This window comes from Lytechinus pictus, chromosome 16, assembly GCF_037042905.1.
Source record: "Lytechinus pictus isolate F3 Inbred chromosome 16, Lp3.0, whole genome shotgun sequence".
In the NCBI taxonomy this organism is placed as follows: domain Eukaryota; kingdom Metazoa; phylum Echinodermata; class Echinoidea; order Temnopleuroida; family Toxopneustidae; genus Lytechinus; species Lytechinus pictus.
In genome coordinates, this window is record NC_087260.1 from 28,761,973 (window position 1) to 28,772,830 (window position 10,858).

Here is a 10,858-nt window from a genome sequence, read left to right on the forward strand (position 1 = left end):
GCGAAACTTTAAAATGTCATAACTTTCTTATTTTACATCCGATTTTGATGAAATTTTCAGTGTTATGCTTGTTGGATTTTTCTCTTTTTATTCAAATCAACTTTTTGTTGGGGTGGACTTGTCCTTTAAATAATAAGGATAACTGTTGAAGCATTTGAATGTACATGTATACACATTTGTTAGTACACCACAGGGGTAAAAAAATATAATGAACTATCCTCATTAAATCACACAAGTATTTAGAGAAATAAATAAACCTATGTTTGAAAAGAAGTACAAATGTTGCTCGGAATTGCACCCATTCTTTATAAACAGAGGGTTAAGAAAGTTCACAAGATCATAGAAATATATATTACTTGTAAGTCTATATCATCGGGATGCACAAATCATTCATGTACATATGGATGACGAAAAAATAACTACAGGGGATAATAATGTACATTCAAATAATAGGCATACACAATGTGGGTGAGATTGTGACAATACATATGGGAATTTTGACATAATAACTCGCCTCTAGTGAATTGAGCGCCACCAAAACCTGGTTGAGCGTTGGGGGCAATGAAGTTCTGGTAGCCGCCTGTATAAAGGCATAAAACAGAGTGGGGGAAGCAGTACTATTACAAGCTTTCTTTCCACACAATCTAACGTTCCCATTTCACCATACACCATCTTTTTATTTCTATTGACCGGTACTTACATTTTCTATCAAACATAGATATGAACCACCACTTTCACTTGCACTACCAGGTGATCAAAACTACATAAAAGTTTATTTTCTGGCAGCATGTGTTCCAGTTGAGTTCACAATAAAGGCATAATATCTTCAACTTGTTTTTCTGATTTTACTTTAACCAATCTTAAGGATGGGTTTGTGTATTGACACAGCTGCCAATCTTGATTGTTAAAACATCCTATTTATACAATTTTCAAGCCTACAATCCTACTTTTCTTTATGATTTTTAAAAACATACCAAATATCACAATTCTTACAATTTTCACAAATTGTATTTCTAGGTGCAAAATCCTGTATCACTTTCCCCTTACATGTAAATATCCTAATTGGCAGCTCGGTATTCAGTTTGCCTTGTGTGACTAAAAAAAGTACTTACATATAGGCATACAAATATTGCTTTATCATTATTTCAGAAGATAAGTGTACAAGGCAGGGGAAAACTCTACTTCAGAAATTTTATTACCAGCAGGTTTGGTCGCTCCTATAAAAATTTTTTTTTAAATAAAGTTGTGTAAAGTCCAGGCCTACAGAAACGCATACTAAACATTAGACATTTGTATGATAGTCATAAAGCAGATTGCATTGCAATTTAAACAGAAAAATAATTTTCTGCTTAAAAGAATACCCAAAACGTAAGACATGGCTTTAGAAATTAATCCCTACAAAACAATGATTTAACATTGAATGAGGTTGAGTATAAAAATGACATTCAACTCACTCTGGAGCATAGGGTGTACCTGCTAAAAAAATGTTAGAATTCAAACTTTAAAGGGAAGAGCAAAAAAATAAAAATAAAAGAAATATACCTGGGTGTGGAACCGCCATAGGACGTCCACCATCGTTTCTGCTGTTGCGTAGGTGTGGTGGCACATATTTTTTTGCTGAAACAAAAAAAAAATCAGCGTAAGAATTATAAGGCACTTCAAAAAATAAAAAATTCTATTCACTATGCAAATATCTACTTCACTGATATTGAAATGCTGTCGAATTCAAAACCACTAAAAACAAAACTTCTTCATCAATTCTTAATTTTGTTAAATTTTCTAGATGAATGTCAGTCTAATTCATGCTCAAATGTTCGAAAATCTTGGGAAATTTAACTTACGTCTATTCAAACGTAAACAATTGTGAGCAATAATTTCAGGAATATATGTAAGTTATTGAAATGATAGTTAATTGTCACATATCATCTGAGATCTACATGTATGACAAGAAAGTTGACATGAATTAAGTTATCTATCTTTGTGAACAATGAAGTCTGAGCTTAAATATAAGCATACTGAAGATTGTCATCACAGTGTACATGTGGTAGCATGCGTAATTTTTGCTTGGAAAATACAAGTCACCTGGCAGGCATGTCATGATAATTTTGCTAAATTATCTGCCATTATTTATTTTTTTCTAAGATTTGGAACATAATTTTCATTTAACATACATTTAAAAACTTTGATTGTGTTGGGTGGTCATTTCAGTGAATTCTGTTTTTACTTGCTTTGATAACTGAAATTTATGATTACTGAAGCCCATGTCACATCCAATCGAATTTCAAAAATAATTTGAAAAAGCATTAGATTTCAGCATTTTCACTATCAGTCTATTACCAACCTAATGTTGAGGGCTCAAAAAGACGAAACGTGAGTTGTAGGTCTACTTGTTGTAAGAACATTTATTACTATCAGAACAGCCCCGAGAATTTAGTGTATACAGTCCTGAAACAATCTGGAACTAAGTCTATTAACGGTGACGATAAGCAAGCAGTCAATAAGCCGTTGTAAAACTTTCCAATCTAACAATTCATATATTCAGATGCTAAATATGGTCATTGATCAGCACAAGAAAATAAGTTACACCTGCTTTCGATCAGAGGAAATCTATTTCTCTGACAAAACAAACTTGAAAACGAAAATATGTTGACATCGCAACGCATCTTACAACGCGTTGCGGGTTGATGCAAAAAGGCGCACAACTCTGCAACCAGCGATGTTACGTAACAATCGCATTACCACAAATTCCCCGCGATTATATACACACGACCCGTGTTATATAATCAAATTATATAAAATTGAATATAATATTTAAAAAATATTTACATAAAATTATTCCAGAAAAAATATTTTCACTATAAATTGAATACAACAAAAGATAATGCTGAGAAAATTGACATTAGAGATTACTTCAAATTAACAAACATATGTGTAAAACAAGTAGAGCCTATGATCACGTCACTCACAAAGCCATGAATGTAATAGACAATTGAACTGAATAATATCATTTGAACTTCCCCGCTTTTGCAGACGACTGTTTTTAATTACATAGAAAAACAAAGTATATCTTCCATATGTTACAAAATAATGAAATAGTCTTCATTTGAAAGTAGTTCTGAGATGAATATCGTTTGTACACGTCAATACGAATTTCCTTTCGTCAGTACTAAGAAATGTACTTGCCTTTCAAACAAACAAGTTAGAAGCAGGCTTATACTTCTAGTCAGTAAATTTCAAAGATATTCAATTGCTTAACAGTTCCCCGCTTTACGGGTAGAACCATGATAGTACGAACTGTAATGTAAGCATGAATAATATTAAAGAAACTATATACAGCATTTTTGCTATTTTTTTTTCCAAGTCATTTTTTCTCAAGTTTACCAACTACCACATCTTCCCCGTGAATTCTGTACGCGACCATGCGTGAAAACTAGATATAAGTAACTTGTAAACAATAATGTATACTGTTCAGAAACATAACACACACTAATTATATAAAAGGGGAGAAATCAACTGTCGCAAAATAACCTTTCTATGGGGGTTTGACAGGTCTTGTACATGAAAGGGGTTTGAAAGTTGCCCCTTATTGAACCTTCTTGATTTTTCGAAAAGACTGACAAGGTCCATCATCATATCGAGGTATTAAATACCATGATGAAGCGTCGAAGACATCTTCAGTATCAGCAGTACTATCCACGCTTGGCTCTAGATCTGTTGAGAGATCAGTTTCTTCGTCTTCCATCCTAATGACTTCCTTTCTTGGATCACTGATAAGGAGTTTCCTGTTTACCAATTTCTTTGATCCACCAAGTAGTGGTCGAATGGCATAGACATCCTGATGCTCATTCACATCTGTTACAACGAAAGGAGATCGATTGAACTTATCTGCCAGCTTGTGGCGTCCATCAAAGGAACATTGTTTCAACAGTACTCTCGAACCAATCGGTATTGGATTGCTCTTTGTTTGATTGTCGTTGTTCCTCTGTACTTGTTGAAGTTGCTCGATGTGTTTTCTTGCACATTCGTGAGCACATTGTAGATTCTTTGCTTGTTCATCGACAAAATCATTGTCCCAGCTGAGATCAACATTTGACAGGAGCTGGTCAAGAGGGGTATATGGTTCTCTTCCAAATAATAGTCTGAATGGTGTCATGCCTGTTACCCGATGCGGTGTGCTGTTGTAGAGAAACACGATATCACTGATCAGGTCAGGCCACTTCTTTCGATCTGTTGGAGGGAGGGATCTAATCATAGCACACAGTGTGCGATTAAATCGTTCTGTTTGTCCATTCCCTTGACTTGAGGGTGGTATGGTGTGGTCCTCGATTTTGTGATATTGTACAATTGACAGAGTTCTCTGATTAGATCACTTTCAAAGTTTTTTCCTTGATCCGAATGTATTCGTAGGGGAACTCCGTAGTGAACAAACCAATTATCGTGTAGAACACGTGCAACTTCTGGTGCCGTTTGATTCCTACAAGGTATCGCTTGTGCAAATTTCGTGAAAGCATCGGTCATAACAAGAACATCTTCATAACCTCCTTTTCCTCGATCGAGTTTCAGAAAGTCTATGGCAAGTAACTCCATTGGCTGAAACGCAATGAGATGTCTTCTCGGAGTACGAATTGTGGGGGTGGGTGTCTTGGTCACTCTACAGGTGAAGCATTTCTTCACATATACCTTAACATCCTGTTGTAGGGCAGGCCAGAAACACCTCGTCTTGAGTATCCCCGTTGTTCTGTTGACACCTTGGTGTCCCCATTGATCATGGGCATGTTCCAGCATCTTTGAGCGAAGACATCGGGGAATCAACAATTGTCTGTATGGACCAGTATCTGGATCTGTAACTTGGCGATAGAGAACTCCTTTGTACACAGTCAATTTTGAGAATTGCTTCAACCATCCTTTAACTTCTGCTTGGGAAGAGGGTGGAATTTCATCTCCGGGTGCCCAATCGCTCTCTATACAGTCCCATACTACTCTGAGAGATTCATCAGCTCTTTGCATAGAGGATAGCTGAGCATGCGTGTAGGATGGAAATAATGTAGCCGTTGACGGGTCACTCATAATTGGTTCCTTATTAGACATGTTTGCATCAATGGATGCATACAGTTCTGCAGGAAGAACAGTACAATTTGTCACTGCACCGATCGAGGCAAGAACCTCATCACTGTCATTTGCGGGACATCTACTCAAGGCATCTGCACAAGTGTTCAAACGTCTAGGCTTGTATTGTATCTCAATGTTGAATGGAGCTAATTGTGCTGCCCATCTCTGTTCAGTGGCTCCAAGTTGCATTGTCTGCAAATGTACAAGAGGGTTATTGTCTGTGAAGACTGTACATTTGGAGTACTGGAGGTATCCTTTAAACTTCTCAGTTACTGCCCATTTCAAAGCTATTAGTTTGATTTTGAAACTTGAGAAATCGGGATGTCTGCGTTCCGCGCCACTAAGTCCTCGGCTCGCATATACAATAGGGTGAAGTTTACCTTCTTCATCAGCTTGCAAAAGACACGCTCCGAGTCCTTTGAGTGATGCATCTACTTCTACGAAGAATTCCTGATTGAATTTCGGATACGCGAGTACAGGCGGAGATGACAACAAATCCTTTAAGGCTTGGAAAGAGTTTTGAGCTTCATCTGTCCACTGGAATTGATCAGCACGTGAGTTTTCAGTTAGGGTATTACCTTGCTTCTTTTGCCCTTTGTCACGGGGTGTCTTCTTTCTCCCAAGTTGATGCAGAGGTGCTGCTATCTTAGCAAAACCTGGCACAAACCTTCTGTAATACGAGGCAAGTCCAAGAAATGAACTCAGTTCGCTGCTTGACTTTGGAATTGGCCAGGTTTGAATCCGTGCGACCTTGTCAGGATTGACTGTAATTCCATCCGCATTTACAATGTGGCCCAGATGTTCAACCTCTGTTTGGAAAAGTTTACACTTCTTTCCTTTCAGCTTGAGTCCGCATGTTGTCAAGCGTTGGAACACTTCATTCAACGTACAATGTATCAATGTGTTCTTCCAACGTCTTTGAAAAGATCAAGACATCATCCAGATACAGGATCAACTTCTGAAGGTTCATGTCTCCGAAGATCTGTTCCATAACGCGCAGGAATGTTCCTGGACTATTGCAGAGTCCTTGTGGGAGACGCACAAATTCATATAGTCCCCAGGGCACTCAAAAATTCAAAAGAATGGATTTCTCGTGCATAGCTAATTGGAAATATCCATGAGATAAGTCAAGAGACGTGAAATATTTTGCTCCTGCCATGGCTTCTAGACCATCTTCGATCTTCGGAAGAGGAAAAGAATCCTTAATCGTGATGGCGTTTAACTGCCTGTAGTCAATGCAAAGTCTTAGTGCACCTGTCTTTTTTCTTACAAGCACTACTGGACTAGCGTAGGGGCTAGGTGAAGGACGGATGACCTTTCTATCTAATAAGTCTTGAAGTAGGTTCATGACTTCTTCCATCTGGTGAGGGTGGATTCTCCTGTATGGTAGTCGGATGTTCTATTCACTAGTTAACTTTATCTCATGTGGAATGAGATCGCAATATCCGAGATCAAAGTCATCAGATGAAAAGGCACTTTTGTTGTCATGCAACATTTTCGCAACTATGCATGCTTCTTCGTAACTCAGCGAATCTAGTGATACTCCATCTGGTAAGTCAACGGTACTACCATCACGAAAGGTGTACGTGTTTTCATGAGTTGGTTCCTTTACATTGCCGCCGACTTCAGTATTGTCTGGTGGTTCTTTTCGTGTCGTCTCACTCGTCACAGAGTTAGTACTATCGTAAGGCGTAAGACATTCGATAAAAACTTCAGAAACATTCACTTCTATTGTTTCTTCGTGCGTGCGAGTGATGACTTCTTCTTGGGTCTCTAGCTGGACAGCGGAAGTCAAAGAAGTGTTGGGTTGCAAAATAATTTCATGTTCAGCATCATTGACAACAAGTATGTTAAGCGTTCCTTTTCCGGGTACGCACCCTTCAATAACCTGACAAGGATGGCTTTCATCTTGCACCGTTGATTCTATCAACCACAGTCCTTCAGCATCCTGTACTTCACTGTCAAAGGTGCATCTTACATGTTTGATTGATTTGGGAGGAATCACCTCTAGTACTGCATCTGTGATGACATTCCGCTTGAAGACACACTCCGATTAATTTCCTGATCTTTCATGTCTTTCGGAGAAAGATTCATACTTTGGAATATTAAATCTAGATCGTCAGTTACGAGTTCTTTATAAAAAAGTTCACGTAGGGCATTACATCCTAATAGGTATCAATTCCTGCTGCACCACAAGAAATCCAACCATGGCATGATTTCCAACTTTCACTGAAGCTTTAACATATCCTTCCACTGGAGGTCCATTTCCTCCCACACCGGCAATCTTGACGGAGAACTCTCCAATGGGACCTAATGCTTCTAACTTCGAATGATATATCTGGCTTGGAATAAGGGAAGCTTCTGCACCTGTATCCAGTATGCATCCTATCTTTACATTTCCTATCTCCGCTTCTACCCTTGGGCTCGGAGAAATCAACAATTCCCGTAAAGATTTTGAACCGCGTCTCTCTTGACTACAGTCAATGTTCCCTTTATCGATATGTACTCTATTCATCTCAGCCTTAAAAATGGTGGTGTCAGTCTCTGCAGTTTTGCCCGCAAGAACAGAGCAATCTAGTTTTCTGACGTAGTTGGTCTGGTCTGGGACAATTCATATCCACTGGTGGAGGTCTGAGGACAGGAACTCTTGTAGTGCCCCTTCTGTTTGCATCTGTAGCAGACGATCTCGGAAAATGGCTTGCGTCGTGATCTATTCGGGGACTTCAAATCTTTCACCATGGTACGAAGACCAGACATCTCTTCTCTCATGTACATGTAGGTTATTTCTTGGATGAGAAGTTTCTGTTGATCGAGAACATCGTTCAGTTTTGGAGTTGAGGGTTGAACTGCGTATTCCTCAACTATCGCTTCTCTCACATGAGCTCTCCTCGCTGGTTCGGTTGCATCCTGAAAGAGTAACAGAGCTTCCTTCCTCATTTCTTCGAAATTCTCCTTTTCTTTGGAGAGGAAGATTCTTCGAAGTTCTCTTTTTACCCAGACTTCTCTTGCCCCTTGTGTAAACTGCTCACATAGTGACTTGTCCTTCAACTTTTTGAGTGCTTCTGATTCTTCTTGAGCAGGGTTGAAAATACACGGGAGCGACGAGCGATTCCGCCCTTGTGTGCTTTGGAATCGCTCTCGTAACTGCCTAAAACTGCCAGGTACCGAGCGACTCCCAACATGAAAATCGCTCCCGTCCGCGCCCATCCAGTCTCCCATTTACGACTGCATACTAGCAGTCAGACAGCCAGGCCAGCGCAGCCGCAGTTTTAACTTTCATGCATCAACGCATTCTCACGTGTAACTTAGTAGATTTTTTAGAATCACGGGCGCAGCACATCGGAAAATGCGTATCAAGTTTCAAACTCTCAATATCCCTTGTACTATTTTTCAAAACGATGCGCGGCACCAGGTCTCGCCGTAAATTTGATAGCAAAAATTTGCTTTTCTATTGGATTAATTTTATAAGATACCATCCTAAATTTGCAAGAAAATAGGATCGTGAGCTCTGAAGAAAATCACATTTTTTTTTATTTTAGAGTAATTTTCGGAGACTCCACTTCTCAAATCTTAACAAAACCACTTGGTACTCTGGAAATTTGGCACAGATCCCGCAATTTTCAGACCGAAATTAGGATTTTCTGTGGGGATTTTTGGTGAGTAACGGTCAGTGCCCAAGTGTATACATGTGTTGGCACTAATGCATTTTCATACCCGCCTGTGTTGTGGTGATGATTGACTGTGAGCTGTGCATTGCGGTGATGATACCATATAAGCTTCAATAATATAAGCTAACACGTTAATACCATATAAGCTTCAATAATCAATATATATCTCGAGGACAGCACATCTACAATCATTAAAATACTATTATTATAATGAATAGATAAGATAGTCTTAATAAATCTTAATTTACATTAAAAATTTCACCATCTAAACTGTCTCTCTGAATTTAAACCTGGTGAATTGAAGCTGTTATTCCGGGTCCGGGGCTGTTTTCCCTGCATCCACTCACTTCAGTTTCGTTCGGTGATGTCCGACGAGGTCATCATCAGTATCCCACTTCTGACACCATTTGTTGAGGGCTCAAAAAGACGAAACGTGAGTTGTAGGTCTACTTGTTGTAAGAACATTTATTACTATCAGAACAGCCCCGAGAATTTAGTGTATACAGTCCTGAAACAATCTGGAACTAAGTCTATTAACGGTGACGATAAGCAAGCAGTCAATAAGCCGTTGTAAAACTTTCCAATATAACAATTCATATATTCAGATGCTATGTATGGTCGTTGATCAGCACAAGAAAATAAGCTACACCTGCTTTCGATCAGAGGAAATCTATTTCTCTGACAAAACAAACTTGAAAACGAAAATATGTTGACATCGCAACGCATCTAACAACGCATTGCGGGTTGATGCAAAAAGGCGCACAACTCTGCAACCAGCGATGTTACGTAACAATAAGATACGTAACAATCGCATTACCACACTAACACAAGTGCTAAATAATAAAAGGAATGCAATGCAATATATGGATTTTCCATGAGCTTAAAAACAAATCAGGAGCAAAGATCTTAATCAAAAGATTATTTTCCCAGTTCTAAATGCTTGAAATATTGGAGTTTTATAGGCTATTAGGAGAAAACTGTTAGTCTTAAAAAAGAAGATGTTTTTACCTCCTGTCATCAGATCCATAGCAGCAAACTGTCAGATAATAAAAAGAGAAAAACATAAATTTTGTGATGATAATAAAAGTGATTGGTACGATTTCAATAACACCTTTAATGGGAAAGTTCACCCTGACAAAAAAATTATTGTAAAAATAGCAGAAAAACTGAAAAAAAAAAAATATTGCCAATTGTTTGAGAAAAATCAAAGAATAAAAAGGTTATTAGAATTCTAATTATATATGATCTGTGAAGTCTTCATATCGTATGGTAAAAAAATCAATGAAGATGTCACATTTTCTCAGAAAATTCGAAAATGGTTTTTACTGTACATATCAAACAAATCATTTGACACCCGCTCCTAAATAGGAAACAAAAATAAGTCATCACAAACCATTAAAAATTATTGAAATTTATGCATTTGATATTACATAACATATGGGGCAGCTGCTCATTTGTGATGTCACCAATCCAAAACTTAGAATTCTATAACTTTCTTTATATTTAGTGGATTTTCCTCAAACCTTCACTAATATTTGTTAATTATTTCCTTGCTATTTTTACAACAAACCTTTCTTCAGGGTGAACTTCCCCTTCAAAGCATGTATCATTCTAATTCATCAAAGGCTAATAAAACATGGGGTTCCAAGCTTTTCAAAATTCCCTGATTTTTCTCTCATTTGAAGCATTTCCCCCTTTTGCGTGACTATAAAAAAGCTGGGAACCCTGAAAGAAGTATTGTTTCTGAACTAAATATTCAGAGTAACATCGTCGTCCTCATTTTCGTTGCTTGATTCAGAAAATATAGGAAGTCTGGAACTCCCCAAACAAAAATAATTGTTCTTCTTCTCCGAAATCAAATCATAGGATTCAAAATATGCTCAAAAATATTATAATCTTTTCATCTGTGACGAGAGTTTATCTGACTCATATAACATGAGTGGGAAACTTTGATTACCAATTGGATAGGGGCAAGATATCTCGAATCCATTCCATGAAATCCATTGCATGTAATGTACAGTACCAGTACAGTATCACCAAACTCTACATGCATATGGTGTGGATTCTTTGACTACCTGTTT

The 10,858-nt window shown here is 37.9% G+C and overlaps 1 protein-coding gene across 2 annotated transcripts in view; it reads right to left on the reverse strand.

The window, feature by feature from the left end:
- Positions 1-10,858, reverse strand: part of LOC129279379 (ATP-dependent RNA helicase DDX3Y-like) — a 31,616-nt gene that overhangs the window by 18,478 nt on the left and 2,280 nt on the right. The window contains exons 2-4 of one of the 2 annotated variants that reach the window (XM_064110872.1): positions 9,786-9,813; positions 1,543-1,617; positions 515-580 (exon numbers count right to left, since the gene is read on the reverse strand). In XM_064110872.1, coding sequence (XP_063966942.1) covers positions 515-580; positions 1,543-1,617; positions 9,786-9,813 — 169 coding nt within the window. The remainder of the gene's footprint in view (positions 1-514; positions 581-1,542; positions 1,618-9,785; positions 9,814-10,858) is intronic. The other variant, XM_064110873.1, reaches the window with a different exon arrangement.